General features: G+C 39.4%; 1 protein-coding gene across 4 annotated transcripts in view; it reads left to right on the top strand.

The window, feature by feature from the left end:
* SLC7A11 (solute carrier family 7 member 11) overlaps nucleotides 1-16,051 on the top strand; it is a 69,139-nt gene extending 53,088 nt beyond the window's left edge. For all 4 annotated transcript variants that reach the window (XM_071455327.1, XM_071455329.1, XM_071455328.1 and 1 more), the window contains 6 exons: nucleotides 432-555; nucleotides 1,721-1,824; nucleotides 2,290-2,386; nucleotides 5,880-6,029; nucleotides 7,782-7,959; nucleotides 12,875-16,051. In XM_071455327.1, the coding sequence (XP_071311428.1) occupies nucleotides 432-555; nucleotides 1,721-1,824; nucleotides 2,290-2,386; nucleotides 5,880-6,029; nucleotides 7,782-7,959; nucleotides 12,875-12,942 (721 nt within the window). In that variant the 3' untranslated portion in view covers nucleotides 12,943-16,051. The remainder of the gene's footprint in view (nucleotides 1-431; nucleotides 556-1,720; nucleotides 1,825-2,289; nucleotides 2,387-5,879; nucleotides 6,030-7,781; nucleotides 7,960-12,874) is intronic.
* The last annotated feature ends 781 nt before the right edge of the window (nucleotides 16,052-16,832 follow it).

The raw sequence follows: 16,832 nt of genomic DNA, 5'->3' as shown, positions 1-16,832 counted from the left end.
TGGTAAGGTGTGTAAAAGAAGAAATACACCCAGGAGGAAAGGGCAGAATTTTGCATGCTGGATATTTTGGTAGCCAGGGGAAGATGTCAAACACCTCCAGGTGTTTGGGTTCAGCTTTCAGGTCAATAATCTGAGTAGGCAACTTAAATGGGAAGTGGGGGACCAATGAGAAGCATGAGGGCCACAAGCCTCTTGGTGTCCCCAAAGGACTCCTCCCTCAAATAGTTTCTCACCTCTTCATTATAAACCTATTTCCTTTGTCCAGAGGGTTTTGTTTATTCTTTTTTTTTCCTGGTAGTTTCTAGTGATGATATTTTGGGATCTCTAAATGTGCATTCACCATCATTAGTGGCTTTTTCCCATGTTATTTGTTTCATGTTCAGGGATTAGCAACCAGATTGCAAAATAATGAGCTGCCTTGTGTATTTCAGAAATATACCCCTCGCAATATGCATTTCAATGATTATCGTCACAGTTGGCTATGTGTTAACAAACGTGGCTTATTTCACTACAATCAGTGCTGGGGAATTGCTGCTTTCAAAAGCTGTAGCAGTGGTAAGTTACAGAAGAAAAATACAAAGATATATTCCTGCTGCAGTTATGTTTGTTGATATTATTGTTTTCAGGGGGGAAAAAGATTGGGTGGACACATCCAGTCAGGTTTCAGTATGGCAGCACTTATTAGCATCCCAGTGAAATTTGATTTTTGACTGATGAGTGGGATTGCAGTTCAGGTCATCAGTAGCATTTATAATGTAACATTGGACTGTATTTATTTACCTCTTATAACTAAGTCCATAGGATTTACATTTCATAGCCAAGTACATGATTGAAAAATTCAGAGCTAAATTCTAAACTCAGCTCTTAGGAAGCAGGAATTACAGATATTTATGGAAGAGAGAACTCTGAACTATCTTGAGTGGCAGAATACAGTAACTTTGTCTCTGCACAATGTGTGTCCTGAATACTTGGGAAGGGGGTTGCTGTGAGTACTGGAGCTCATTTGGGAAGGAGTTGCAAGGCAAACTTGCTAGGAAACACTGCTTCGGTTGTCCTTGCTGAATTGTGGTGATGACACTGATTTTTATACTTCTGGTATCTGAGGCACAATGAGGAAATAAATAGTTCCATTTCTTTTCCAGTAGTGATACTGCCTGTGGCTATTTCAATTGACATGAGTTTTGAAAAATGACCAAATTCTGTAGCTAATGGGAGATCTAGAAAGAAAACATTTTATAAACATGACAAAAATTATGCATGTTGCCTGTGTGCCCCAAACTCCAATTAAGGCTCTTCTGCTAGTCTAAATCACTAAAGCCTGAATGGATAGATGATACCACTGGGTAGTACCAACTGAGTGCAATGAAGGCTGTAGAAAAAGGGTATTAGGTGTGCAGATGAGACCTTGATCCATTCAGATCTTGATCTTCTTCTTTGGAGCCATAATGGTTTAAATTGACATGAGTCTGGGCCTGATTCCACCTCCTCATCGTGGCTTCAACTGGAGCCATGTCCTTCCACATGCCCTCAGGGATGGGGATAGGACAGCTCAGCTGTAGTAGCTGAACTCTCACAAAAGAAGGAACAAATGCACTGCACAATTTTCAGTGAGGGATGCAGAGAAGGGGAATAACTAACACCATGATAATTTGTTAATAGAGGAAAATAATTTTCCCATTTTATGAAAAATCATTGTGCGTTTCTGTCTCTTTTCTAACAGACCTTTGCCGAACGACTGATGGGAAACTTCTCTTTAGCTGTACCCGTGTTTGTTGCTCTCTCGTGCTTTGGATCTATGAATGGTGGCGTTTTTGCAGTCTCCAGGTGAGCACTGCTGATGTTCCTGGGGGTCAGGGCTTGGGAGACACACTGAAAGTATGGAAGCAAGGGGAAGGGAGAGTAGGGTTTATTCCTTTAGCGGGATAAATGACTACACTGTTTACCAGGTGTAGGGCTTTTTCTCACTTTGTGTGGGATACTATTTTAAAAATCCTTTGAATCGTTTGGAAATGAATGTCTCTGAGGCTAGCCCTTAATCAATGGCTGCTTTTTTTCATGTAAAGAAGGAAAACCGGAGGGAAAATATTAACTCCTTCCCAGTACCAGTCAAGGGACACCTTTAGAGATGGTTTTGCTTTCTGTGTGGGGGTTTCTCCTGCCAGTGCTTTCATTCAGAACACCTCAAACAAGACTGAGAAGTTCTGCTCTGCTCTGTGACTTTCATGAGCCACTTTGCGTACTCACAGTAATGAGCACATTTAAAGTCTGTCCACATTTATTTCCCACCAGGATGTTCTTCGTTGCATCCCGTGAGGGTCACCTTCCAGAAATTCTCTCCATGATTCATGTCCGCAAGCACACTCCTCTGCCAGCTGTCATTGTTTTGGTAAATCATACAAACAAATGTTCCTGCACTAGAATTCATATTACAGGCTTGCTCTAAAGGATTCAAACAGAATTTGGGCACTGCTTGAGTCTCATTTATTAATGTGAACATGGGCTTTGGGCAGGGTGGAGGACAGGAGAAAGGAATGAGATTTGTGAGTTGTTCTTATTCTATCATCTCCTCCTTGCTTTCTTGTCTCTCACTGCAATCTAATTCACATCCTATTGCTCTGAATTTCTAAGGACCTGCTAGTGGTGAGCTAGTTGCCTTTCAGAGAAACAAATTCTAGTTAAACAAAAAAAAAGGGATTCAGTTTACTGAAAGCTGAATTAAACACCAGCATCTGGGAATACCCTAAGGGCTCATTATACTACCTTATAGTAAAAAATGCAAGCAGTTTTGCAACTAAGATAAAGGAGGAAGAACCCTCAGCTGTCCAGCATAGTGGTGATTAAAAAATGAGAGAACTTGTGCCTGTGAAATAATCTGTGGATTTTCTAAGGAAAACCACTGGTGCTTCAGTGGAAATCCTATTACAGACTTCTAAAATAAGCAGCAAAGGTAAATGTTTGCCATGTGTTAGCTTTGCAGACTAATTTTTATGGTAAAATGTTAGGACTGAATGTCAAAATGCCAACTTCAAAGTTCAGTTTTCATAGTGCCAGGAAGATTTTCACTTAACATGTAGTCTTCATAATCATGGGTATTCAGCCCCACTTTCGGGATCAATGACTGCAGTGTATCTGCATGGGCCTCTGCCATAATCAAGGACTCTCAGCCAAAGCAAAAGATGCACCTATGAGTCTATGCTACTAAGAGCAAATCCTTGTGGAATTTAAACTGGTTTTTGCCCTTGAAGCCTATAAGCTCATTGCTGAATTGTTGGATTTCATATGTGCACATATAACCATAGGCTTTGAAGTTTTGAAAATTAGGCAGTGTGATTATGGTGAAACGTTTTAATGAAATTAATTTTCTATAAACATTTAGTTTGCATTTTATTTCTTTTGGTGTAGTCATACCTTGAGGGTAAATTGCATTGACTGTTTTTTGTGGAATGAAATGCACAAAATGTATTAATATATTTTTTTTTCCTGACAGACATTTTCTGCTATTGCATATGGTCCTGTTACACCAGTGCATTGATTTCCTTCGAAAAAGTCAGATTCTAGTATGAAGATCACTTTCCTTCAAAGATTGCAATTTTTTAGCTCACCTTACTGCAAATAGAGCAGTGGCAGGATATATTCTACATCAGTAATTTTAGCATTTCCCTATTTTATTTCTCCTTCCAAGTTCTACACACTGTAAAAAAGGAAAGATCTTTTGAGGATAAACTGAGAAAATGAGCATGCATTTGAGGCTTGTTAAATTAAAAAAAAAAAAAAAAACCAAAACAAACCAACACCTTTTTTTTTTAAATTAGGAAATCTGTTTATATGTGTATGTTGCTAGAGAAATTTTCCAGTCTGACCATTCATGAGACTTCCTGGCAAGCACACGCCCAGTGCCAGGTATGTCCCTGCTTGGACCAGAGCCCCTTCCCAGCAGTGACTCTGGTGACTCAATGGGTCACTGCTGGACTCCTGCACATCCCACTCACAGGCCAGGTTTCCCCACTGCTTTGAACCCACGTTTCCCATGACAGAATATCAGATGTCTCATTTCATAAAGCCACTTAGTCCTGGCAAAGGAACACAGAAACAGCTGAGCTGGTGCCCCTGAGGAAGGACCCCTGACAAAGGAATCTCATTGCCTTTTATAGCCCACATTTTCTCCACAAGTCTTGCTCTTCCTCCCAAGTCTTTGGTTCCTGCTCCATCTCCATGTCCATCCACTTTGCTGTCTTCACTGGTCTTCATTTGCTTTGGTATCCAAAGGGTCAGCAATTCCCAGCTCCTGCTGTGTCACCCAGTATCTGTCCATCTGGCCGGAGTCACCAATCTTTCGTACTCTTTGTTGCCACAAAAGTTGGCTACTCATGGCCTCTTCTCTCAGGCTTCTACACAGAGCTCAGCCTGCATTTCAATCTGCATCTCAGTCTGCAAGCTGAGCTACCTGGACCAGAAGTATTCCTCACCAACATGAGGAATTTGATAGATGTGTGTAGTGACTCATAGAAATCATGCTATCTGATTGTAATCCTGCTTTCTTGTATTTTTTCTTGATAGCCCTCCTTCACTTTCATTATTGTATATAGCTTGCGTTCCAGTTATGACTGAGATTTTAAGCTTTTAGAGGTTGAGTTTGCAGAGAAGAAATCTTGCCCAATACAATTCAGTGGTACAATTTCCCTTGACATTTACAAAGGAGTTTGCTTACTATCTATATGTAGGGAACCAAGTACTTTATTACAGGTTAGAGGCCAGAAACCCACATTTGAAATATTGATCCTTCTGATTCAAATCCATGTTGTCTGCACTCCTTTGTAAAAAAGGAGAGTGTGGCTGTGAATCTAGGTAAATAATACAAGTTAGTTTTCTATGTGTAAACATTTAGCCCAGTGTTTTACTGCGCCTGCAGTTGATTTCACCTGTGGCCTTGTTATAAACCTCTCACTTCCAAGATCTTCCCTCCTGCTGAAGAATGAGGGATATGGTGAATTTGACTTACTCCTTCATGCCCAAATGCAAGGACATTTTTTTTCTCCAGACACTCCTTTGAAATAGATCCATGTAGCCTTCCCTAACCATCTAACTCACAACAAAACACTAGTTTGTACATAACCTTCTGCCTGCCCCACAGAGGCCTTGTATCTCAGACTAATTTTTTAGTGAGGAACTGTATGTATTCTGGTGTCCTCTCTCCCTCTCTCCTTCTTGCTCTTCAGTAGCTACCTGAGTGACAGCTAAATTCTTCCTTCTTCTCATAAATATTTGCATTTACAATGTGCAGTAAGTCTACACTCAGCAAGTCTGGACAAAGGCAAACCCAAGCTGGTGGCAAGCCAGGGTGCCCAGCTGGCATCTCATGGTGTGGAACTGCCCCTTGCCATGTCCTCCTTGCTCACTTCCCCTATGAAGCCTGGGTGATTACAACTTTTCCTTCCACAAAACACCTAGAAACACCTAGAAACTTCTGCTTTCATATGATTAATGTGACCAAAATTTAACTGTTCTTATTATTTACATCAGCAATGAGCAAGTAAACCTGCAGTGAGCTTATATCCCACGAGAGTGCTGCCCAGAGTGCTCCAGCACTTTGGTGGTGCAGTGTGCCTGTGTATTTTTGGCTGGGTCACAGGAGACAGATCTGTATTGACTATGTGTGGCCACCCAGGACAGATATATATTGATCCAAAATGGTCTCAAGGGACAGCTAGACATTGATCACACACCTGATTTTATGACAAAGGCAAGCCTGAAGTCTGTGGCACTCAGGTGTGTGCATAAGGCTGTGCTGTTTGTCCCTGAGGAAAACTTTGACATCACTGCTGTAAAATAATAGAGATAGATCTACTAAACCCCTCTTATGCTCTGAATTTCTTTTGCAGCATCCTCTCACAATGATAATGTTATTCAACGGGGATCTCTACAGCCTCTTGAATTTCCTCAGCTTTGCCAGGTGGCTTTTTATTGGACTGGTAGTTGCTGGGCTGATTTATCTCAGATATAAACGTCCTGATATGCCTCGTCCTTTCAAGGTAACATCTGCTTTCTGCTCTTTTACATGAATCCTCCCTCCTCTCTGTCCTGCAGTCAGACAGCAAGGGAGCATTTTCTGATGGAACAAGCTAACCTCTTTCTCAGGAAAAACCGATCTAAGAGAAAACAGTGCTTTGCTGTGAAGAGTGAGAGTTTTCCTGCAAGGTCCCCAGTGCTACCCCAGCTGTGTTCCATCCTGGAAAAGAATTCTTCCCTCTTCCCTATGCTTGGGGAGCAGAGACTGAAGGTGCTATGCTGAGATGAAGACATTTTCTCAGTTTTGCCTGTCTGTTGTGCTCAGGCTGTCTGATGTGAGCTGTGTGATGCAAGCTGTGTGAAAATACCATGGGCACTCTGCAGCCACAGAGGGCTCAGACTGCAAATATTGGGGTTACTTGAGCCGACCTGATTTTCTGCCAGTCCTCTATTTAATGTCTCCTTTGATAAAGGCCTGGATAATTTTATGATCAAATATACAATAACATGATCAAAAAAGTCATGTCAAGCACAAGAATTTATGAGAGAGGGCATTTATGTCATTGCATATCCAATATCAAGTATGCCAATTTTCTGTGCAAATAAGTGATTAGTGTGATTATTGTAATATTTGGCACTTGCAGTGGATTGGCAGACAGAGTTATTGTGAACCCTGAAAGAAAATGCTAATAGTCCAGCCCCTTGAATAGTATCTATTTTGGCCTTGGTTCTGCTATTTTTCTTGCTTGTTTTAAGTAGCATCGTACAAAGTAAGTTGTCCCATTGTGTATCCAGAAAGGTAATATCCATCATCAAAAAACTGGGAAATATATCTCTGTTTAGATGCTGCCAAGACGACTATTTTGTGAAGAACTAAGAATGTGTATTGTTGCATTCTTGTAGGTATATTAGTAAATAAGGAGGTATATTAGTAAATAAGTACAACCTATTTTGCTTTGATTAAAAAAAAAAGCTTTGACAGTACACAAAAGAAGAACAGTAATGCTTTGAGGCATGAAAAGAAGAGAACAATCTCCAAGGAATTCTCAATTTTCCATTACACTTAATGTCTCATAAGCCATGCCTGTAGGCATTTCCTTCAGAGACTTGCTAGGAGAGTGATTGTATTGGTGCTTTTGAAAATTGAGCAAATAAATTTGATATGGTTACTTTGTGTGCTTTCAGCAGTGACACTGGCAATGCCATCAGTCATACAGTCAGAAAGTGCTTTTTCAATCCCTATCAGGTGCATAACACTATCAAATATCTTTATCACTAGTCAAATTGCTGTTTAATTTGCTCTCTTCCTGCTAGATTTTGATTTTTACCTTAGGAAGAAAATCAATATGTTCCTAATAGTTATAAAAGGTGACTTGAGCTCCTGGTTGTATTTTAAAATGTTTTCTAATGGGTAATTATCAAAACGGAAATCTTTACTGTGGTTAGAGCTGCTTGCTTATATGCTGGGGGATTAGAGGAAGGACTTTTACAATGTAACTTATTTACAGTCCTTACACTTTAAAGGAAGTAAAACACTGAAGTGTTTTAGAGTGCAATTAAGACACTTCTGTGGTACTTACTGCATAGCACTGGCAGGGCCTGGCTTCTGCAGTCACTGACATTTTGTGTGCCTGTTCTAGATACCCTTATTTCTCCAGAACTGTCCTGTACTGCTGGGTCTTATCCAATTCACATCTCATGGAAAGTTAAATGCCTTGGTCATTACTTTACAATGACCTTACTATTTAATGGTCCTTTGTGTGGTTATTTTTCAGGTTCCTTTATTTATTCCAGCATTGTTTTCCTTCACTTGCCTCTTTATGGTTGCGCTGTCACTTTACTCTGACCCAGTAAACACAGGGATTGGATTTGCAATAACCCTGACTGGCATTCCTGCCTACTACCTCTTCATTGTATGGGACAACAAGCCAAAGTGGTTCAGAAAGCTTCTAGGTAAGTCCTGGGGTGGGACTTCTGTCCTTCATGCTGACTCCAGGAGTTTCTCAGAGCTCTCCCCATGTTGTGAAATCCTTTGGATCGACCCTCTCAGCTGCTGTGAGGCAGGGGGGTGACAGCACAAGTTGCTTTTGGGCACGTGCTCCAGCATTGCTCTGCCAATGGCAATCAGTGTCCGCTAACTAATGAGGTACATTCCCAGCAAGGCTGTTCCTCAGCCAGTGATTGACTTTAAAGGACTGATGCTTCTTCCCTGCCCTCCCCTACAAACATCTAATTCCTTTTAAATCACCATCATCTTCTCCTGACCCTGCCTCTGTGCTAATAAAGACAGTACTGCACTCCTTGGAGAATCTGTTTGGAATCTTGAGCAAAACAACTGTGATATCAGGATGAACTTGGTGTTCCCTACTGACACCATGTGTCTGTGGACCACTGAGGAGTCTTTGGAATGGGACTGGAAGTGTCTGGAAGATTCAGGCAGCTTGGGCATGGGATACTGTCCTTAGCAGTGGCTCCTGACAGGGTGGTAGCAGCATATACCATGGCCTCTATGGAAATGATTTCTGTGCTTCATGAAGAATGACTTCTGTGTGACTTGGCTAGTAGTATTTCATGCCTGAAATACACTGAGAATACTTTCGGTACCATTTCTGGAAGGTTTTGAAAGGATTTGTGGAAGTTCTGATGTGTTAGAGAAGGATTATTTGAAACAATTCAATTAGAAGTCAGTATTTATTTATAATTTATTACAGCTCTTCACTCTCATTTTTTTGTTACTAGGATGATAGGCTTCTAAAGTAAAGGGAATTTTCAAAATATCAAATAAGACTATTGGCAAGGTATTTTAGGAATCATGGATTATTTATTAAACAACAAAAAAATATTTTGCTGCAAAATTAAAACTCAGCCTGTGAAATCTTTAACTAAAAGTAGTTGATTTCTATAGATACTGAATTAAAAGTGCATATTGTGTTCTGTGCTTCAGTCTTAATTGATGATTTAAAATGAGCTGCTCTCAAGAAAAGAATAGTGCTTTTATATGTAATTACAGTATAACCAGTTGTATGTATTTTCTCAATATAAATAATTTATAGAGTTATATCCTATCTTCTGTAGAATATGTGAATTTCCCTCTCAATACATTCTGGGAAGTCCATAGGCAATAGGGTAGGAAGTATTTACAGAAAAAGGTGTTATTTTGCACTAGCAAAATCTTAATTTTATAGCTAAAATGTTATAAATTACTTGCATTGTCCTTGGAATGGGTAGAAATCTTCAGTACAAATTAAAGCAGTTGTATGCAGAAGGACATTCTATTAAGTAGTTGGGGTTTAGTCTGTTTATAATCTCTCAGTCTTGACATTTAGGGTGTAGGAATTTTCCCCTCATCAAATCCAGGAGGTTTTTGGGCATTTTCTGTTGTGTCTCAGAGGTTTTGGAGTAGTACAGCTACTTGAATCTTTGGCCACGGGATGACAGTGTTGAACTACATTACTTGGGAAAGAGAAAGAATATTCTCTTTAAGGCAGACTGGATAGATGTGAAGATTTTTATGCCAGCTGTGACAATGAAGGTGAATAATTTCTAGATTTGAGATAACACAAAATTCTCCTCCTAGAAAGAAGTCTGTGTGCCTGTGTCATATCTATGGATGGGCATGGTGTACTGGCTCAGAGAGGAATGCAACAGAAGCCAGTCAGTGAGGGAAATAGCTTGTTTGCTTTGCAATTATTATCCCCAAAATAACAACAGTAATGACAGAAAACTGATGCTGACAGTTTTGAGCTGGGCCAGGGTGGAGATTTACTTGTGAAACAAACAGATTTTTCTTTTCCCTAAGAAGAAGCAATAAACCTTCTGTGTGGAGTCATTAAGCTGGCATTATTTTGGGAGCCTGAGAACATTTAAAAAAGGTATTGATTGAGGATAAATTCACTTAAGGTACCTCTGTGAGATATAGAAAAGAAATTGGGCAGCTGCAAGCTTGATATTCTAACCTTGAAACAATATGTCTTGCATAGGCATGAAAGTGTAATTCCTGACACAAGGTAAAGGACAGCATAAAAAAATAGGATTTTCATTTAAGACGTAGATTTTTGCCAGAGTAACTGGGTAACTTTCTATGAGAAGATAAATGATTTTTTAAAAAATTTTTTTACAAATGTGATGAATCCAATTTACTTACACTTGACCAAAGCATTTCCTGTGGTACCAGAGGAGAAGTAGCAGCCTGCTAGTCTGGACACACTACTGTGCTACCAATACTATTGCCAAGCTGTTTCATGTGCCCAGATCAGCACATGGGCAGCTGGTGTGGGTTTGAAAAGTCACCTCCTTGAGGCATTGACTAGTTCAGCTGCCCAGCTGTGCTTCAGCAGAGAGAGATGGCTGGTGCTCATAAACCCCATAAGGTGCAAATACCCATGGGTACAGACCAGTCCCACATAAGGTCAGAGGGAATATCCTGAATAGGCTTTGTAAGGATCAGAGAAAAGGCATATTGAGCAGCCAGAATGAGTAGTGGGATAAAAGAGCCAGCCTGAAAATACATGTATTTCTGAAAGGAGTTTCAGGCTGATTACACGAGCAGAGTCCTGGAATGGATTACCCAAGGAATCCCCTCCCAAGACTGAAAGTCTTTGTTCTGTACTTAGGGCATTTACATTGCCCATTCTCCTTATAAAACTGCTGCATTGAACAAAAGGTAACTTTACAGCTCTCAGGGTTTGTAGATTCCGGGATGGTATTTTGCAATGAGAATAGCATTTTGTTCTGTCCTCTTCCAAAGGAATTCTGCTGTAGAACTAGATGTGCTGGGACAAATAATTTTGAGCTGGTACAGGCTTCATTTGACAGCTGCATTCTTTCTTTTTGTAAAACTAATGTGAAAATGAAAAAGTTGAGCCTAGCAATTCCTAAGCAGCAAATCAGTATGTAAAAGGGTGCATCACCAGCATGAGAATGCTTCTATCTGTACTTCCCCAGCTGAAAACCCAACCCGAGACTCATACTTAAAAACATTTCTTCCTTTACAATTAGTTTAATTGCAAAGAGGTAAAAAGTTGAATCCTACTTTTTTTCATAGCTGAGCCCTTGATGGAAATGAGATCTCTTTATATAGCAAAAATCTGCCAGGGTTATTTAGCAGTTCCAGAGGATAACACTTGTTCACTTAGGACAAAGTGTTATATGCTCAATTTGCTTCTCTTTGTCGAGTTTGTGGTGGGACCATAGGAGATTATCTCAACATTTTTTTGTTACAGATTTCATGTCCAGTCATATATATGTGAGTCTGGGTTTTTTTTTTTTTTTTTGTTTTTTTTTTTTTTTTTTGTTTGTTTTTTTTTTTTGTTTTTTTTTGTTTTTTTTTGTTTTTTTGTTTTTTTTTTTTTGTTTTTAATAAAGGTTGTCCCCTGGGACCCCTTTGCAGTGAATTTTATCAAAAAGGGATAATTAGGATTTAAAATGGGCTGGGGAAGTTATCTGCACTGCCATGGCATGTTAAGCTGTCTTGTGACAAATGTGAAATCGGTCCTGTAACTCTAGGTACTGCTCCAAGCAGACAACATAGAGGTAGGTACTGACTGGAAACAGATTGGAACATTTTCATAGGGGAAAATGCTCCTTATACTGATTTATTCTGAGTATATTGCAACCAAAAAATGCAAAGAATGCCAGCTCCCCCAACTTTTCTGCTCCGCTGTGGCTTCATCCCAGGAGAGAGAAAAACTGCTGCATGGAAATGGAGAGCTGGGCAAGGTCTTGCTGCTGGTGCGTCTGTCCACTTAGGTGAACAGAATCACAGCCAGCTCTAGAGATGCCCAGGATTTCCTTCTGCTACTGTGCCCTTTCCCAAGAACTGTCATGCCACTGCTCAGCCTCATAAAATTCTCTTTTTCCCTTTGCTTGCCCTCAAAGCTGGAAGGGCTGGGATGGCAGGGGTGAAGCCTTGCTGTTTTCCTGCTGCTGGCTTTCCTCCTGTCTTTCATCCCCGCTGCACTCAGCCCAGCTCTGATGTCCCCACAATGGGTAGGGAAGGCAGATGGGAGGAAAATGCAAAGCCTGGAGACTCCTGGCCTCTCTGCCCTTATCAGTTTATAGTCTAAGGGCAACCTGGCTTTGCACTGAACTGGTGACATCCAGAGAAAAGAGGAAAGGATGGTAGAATCTGCCTTAGACAGAAGATCAGAGAAACGGTTTCAGTTCATATCTTCTGTGAGCTGCACTATTTTACCCTCCTGGCATTGTGTCAATGTCAACATTCATGCCAGACATTCAAGGAAAATGAGAACTTTCTTTTGCAACAATTTCTGCTTATTTGAAATAGGATATTAAGAAAGAGTGATAAGTGAAAGAAATTGGAAGAAAATGTTCTTTTACTATTCTCTATGTGCTGTATGTGAATTAACTGTGCCATTTATGCATCAGTACCCTAAAAAGAAAACCACCAAAAGCACCAGAAGGAAATAAATGTTCAGAGTGAAAAAAAAGAAAACATGAAGTTACTTGGATGAGTGACTTTTTTTTTTTTTGCTCAGGCAGGTCTTGGCACAGATAAATTAAGTTATTTGAATTTTTCCAGACTTTTATTTCAACATAAAATCTTGATAAAGCTAAGTAGTTATGCAGAGTAGTAATTTTTTTTAAGATAGCCTTTAAAAGCATGCAGACTTTTATTGAATAAGATTACACATCCAAAGCCTTCTATTATTATTGTATATGCATAGCCTTGGATCAGAGGCATGGAAAACAGTTAATAGGAAAATGTCGAGTTTAAATGATAAATGTATATGACCTGTGTGAAGTCTATGTGCAAGTAGCCTTCATAGAAGCTAAGATAATTTTCTTGACTGCTTCTCCTTAATCTCTCTTGCAAAATCTTACCATGTATATGCTTTTATCTTTGCAGGCAGGGTAACCACAACATTGCAAATCCTCCTGGAAGTTATCCCAGCAGAGGAAAATCAAAAATCATGATCATCATGCACAGCTTTTGGCTTGGTGTTTCATTTCTACCTGAAATAAAAAGAGTAGGGAGATTTATCTCCCTTCCTAACATGCTGCAAACTGGAGGAACAAGTCACAGTTGCAATGGATACTGAACAAGTCCCTTACCAGAATTGTCTTCTATGATGCTGTTGCAACATTTTTTTTAACATGGTTGATCTATATGTAGAAAGCAAGTACTTGTGCTATGAGGGAACTCTTTACTGTTTTTTTGGTACAGTGTCTTATTTTAACAGTCTGTAGGTTCATCATACTGGGATTTTGTTTGCCTTGTCACTGAAGATAGGTTTAAGTGATGTGTAACAGCTGGGTGTACTGTGAAGATGGATCTTGCTTTCTGCCCCTGGAGATCTCAAGTCTCACCAGAGCAAGGGTGAGATAAAGCTGCTGAGTTTCACATCCTACATTCTTGCCATCACTCTCTTTGGCAGCCTGATTTGACTTCTTTTGACTTGCTGGAAGCCCCAGTGCACAGATGCAGAAGAACCAATCCTCAGACCTTTGTGATGGCAAACTTCAGGTTTCTTCATTCCAGAGTTCTTAAACCATAGCCAACAGAAACATCTTCTGTGACTCAATATTTCTGCCAGTGGGGCAGAAAGATTTTAGCACGGGAATTTTAGCAGTAACTTTATGCACACTAACTTTTTTACCAGGCTGGAATTGATCACTGGTTTTACCAGTGTTTGTGTGCCTACACACACAAAATCCAGCAAGTTGAGCACTGACCTTCAAATGAGTCAAAATATTTGAAGATCACCTCCACTGCTGTATGAATATTTCCTATCTAGGAGCATATGGTCCTGCAGTTATCAGTCAGGCAAACCTGATTTTAAAGTTTTCTATCAGTGTTGGTGGGCAGAAATAGATGTCACTTGGTGGGAAATGGTACAGACATGGCAATAAATGCAATACTTATGAATAAGACATAAGGCAGGCTACAGCAGATTTGCTGATTTGAGTAGGATGTGTGCCTGATCTGTGGGCTTTTCACTCAAGCACACTCCAGTAAACAGAGCTTTGGAACACTGAGAAACATGTGCTTTTCCTGTCTTCTCATGGGTTTTATCTCAGCAGAAACAGAGAAAGGCCTTCAAAACAGATAAAATTAAATTAAATTAATCTCCACAGCTATTTTTGAGCTGAAGTCTGGCTCAAATGTGAGCTGAAATTTTGCCCTTTTAAAAAGATAATTGTATAGTTGAAGAAGTTTTTTAATACTTAGAAATTGAATTTTATATTCTTAATGACTACCCAATCTTAAGGTTAAGGCTTATTTTCCCTCTGTTAAGAAAATAACACCTAACTATTGAATGCACTACTATTTGAGCTGTCTGCTTTCAGCAAGTCACGTTTCATGAAAATTCTTAGGGAACTAAGAATTAACATTTAACTTCCTAAATTGGGAGAAAAGCACAACTAGTAGCCAGACCACTACAGTAAAGGGAGACTGTGTATTGTATATGTGTTGTATATATCCAAAATATCTACTGCTTTAAAGGTGTACAGTAATGTGTCTTAAATGTATACATGTTTTTTGATTTTGTATCTCCGTGGTGGAATTTCACAAAAGTAGGGAAATGCAAGTAACTGCTTATGGAGAAGAGCAGTAATTTAAGACACAGAAAGCATTTTGCAAATAATGTTTTTCTTTAAATGTTTTCTGTTTACAGTAATTTAGTGTTATTTGAAATTTTTTTAGGCAAACATTTTGAGAGGGTTTTTTGTGCTGACAGTGGGTGGGTTTATTTAGTACTTACCTTTGGGTCACAATTCTGCCTTTGAGGCCATCCTCTGCCATCCCGGTTCATTGGGGTTTGGCCTCTGTCACCATGGAGCATCTCTAAAGTACACAAACTCTGCTCCTCTCTGATAGAAATAAACTGTCTGGCACCTTGCAGGAGTGCACCTAACCCACTCCTCCCCTAATGAATGCAAAGTGCATGGGATCCAGAGCAAAACACTTCCAGAGCCATAGTGGATGTGACTTTTTCACTCTGTTTCGTTCCCATGTATTCACTTCTGTTGTGCCACATTACTTGAAAATTGGATTGTTGGCAGTGTTAACTTGTAGAAATAAATGGCCTCCATAAATATAACTGAATGTTGCTTTATTTTCCCATTGTGGTCTTTAAAGTTTAGAAATGTTTCTGAAGCCTGATTCAGTGAATGTATCTTTACTAACTTTAGTTCATGTAAAGGGTTAATTTTTCCCAAGGGAAATCCTAGGACTTGTTGATTGTGAAGTTGTATACTTTAGGAAGGAAAAAAATTACAAGGAAAATAAAAATCTGGGGTTTTTGAAGGTAAACAGGGATTTTAATTTCAGATTTAGTTTCTTTAGCACATGCAAAAGCAATACAAAATAATATAGTTGGGTTTCCACAGTATGATGAAAATCAGTATTAAGGATTTCTATTGCACTCGAAAGTGAGCCATATCTTCAGAAATGGAGGAAAACCATATTTTCTTAAAGCATCATGTTCTCTTATAAGATTGTTAAGTATTTATTTTCAGAGTCATAGAGGAAATTCTTCTAGAATAAAGAATAAACTTTATGTATACTTTTTCTTATTAGGGCCTGAAGTGGTCAGCCAATGAGACCATTTCTGTGGAGATATTCAGTAGTTCTTATTTTTCTTGCCTTTTGCACTTGTATATCAACTGGATGTGCCAAAAGATATCTTCCTGTTTGTTTAGGTGGTTGTTCCTGGTTTTTTTTCTTCTTTGAATTTGTCACTTTTCTGGAGTATAGGTAAAAATTTCACTGAAGGCAAGAGAAATGTGTATGTTATGTGAGTAGCAAATACTGGTCAGGTTTAGTATAAGACAGAGAAACTGTTCAGCACCTCAAGCTCTGAAGGGGCTGACATGCCTTTGCATCTCCTAATCTGGAGCATCATGATTCCCCCATAAGAATTATTTATTTTCAATTCAAATTGAAACAGAGGCTTCTCTTGACCACACTACATCTTCTGTATTTTTCAATCTGAATGGAAAAAAAAAACCAAAAATCTTTGCTCGCCAAAGGTTCACGTGCCTTTCACTATATGTATATAAATATAACTCTTTGTCTGAATGTGTATGCTCCTGCTTTTTTGATTTTCACAGGAAAATCAGGCTTCAATTTAAGAATCATTTTCAAATATTTTTCTATGGAAGAAAGTAGTAGTTACCTATTTCCACAGGGTGCATAATTGATATAACAAGATAAAGAGGATTTCCCATTATGTTCTGTGCCTCCAGAATTTCTGACTTAAGAATTAGCCATACATCACAATCCAAGCAGATTTTAATTAGCATAAGTCTTCGAGAAATGGGTGTTGATCTTTCTTAGGAGGAATTAGATATTTCATTTTTTTTCATTGTACCTATCAAATATGGTGTTTAATGACCAGCAGACCACAGATAGCTTGGACAGCAGAGCATGGAGCAGGTAACGAATATACTGAAATCCAATACAAAAATTGTATTCATGTCTGCCAAGGATGCAAAGTACGAAGTCTGGCATTTGAACCCAGGCAGGAGTGGTCAGGGGGCAGTGCAGGACAATGTGTGATGACCCCTAATGGTGATTTGGCAGATTGAGTCTGGAGACTTCTGCTAGACAAGCATCCTAAAAATTAATACTTGTGCCCATGCCAGTTTGTGTCCTGCCTAAGGTGCTGTGGAGTCCCTTTAGCCTGGCTCTCCCCTGGCAGGAAAAGTGTCAGGAAAGGCTGGTACTGTCAAAAGGAGATGGCAGATTGAGATATCCCCGTGCCTTTTCTGTAGAAGACATCACTTGTGATTTTTCTTTTGCCTCCTGAACCTCCCCCTGCATTTTTGAACCATTCCTCTCTGGTGGTGTCTGCAGTAAC

Source organism: Agelaius tricolor, unplaced genomic scaffold (genome assembly GCF_023055355.1).
Source record: "Agelaius tricolor isolate 1412-34295 unplaced genomic scaffold, bAgeTri1.0.p SCAF_47, whole genome shotgun sequence".
NCBI lineage: Eukaryota > Metazoa > Chordata > Aves > Passeriformes > Icteridae > Agelaius > Agelaius tricolor.
This window is presented reverse-complemented; position numbering and strand designations above follow the sequence as displayed.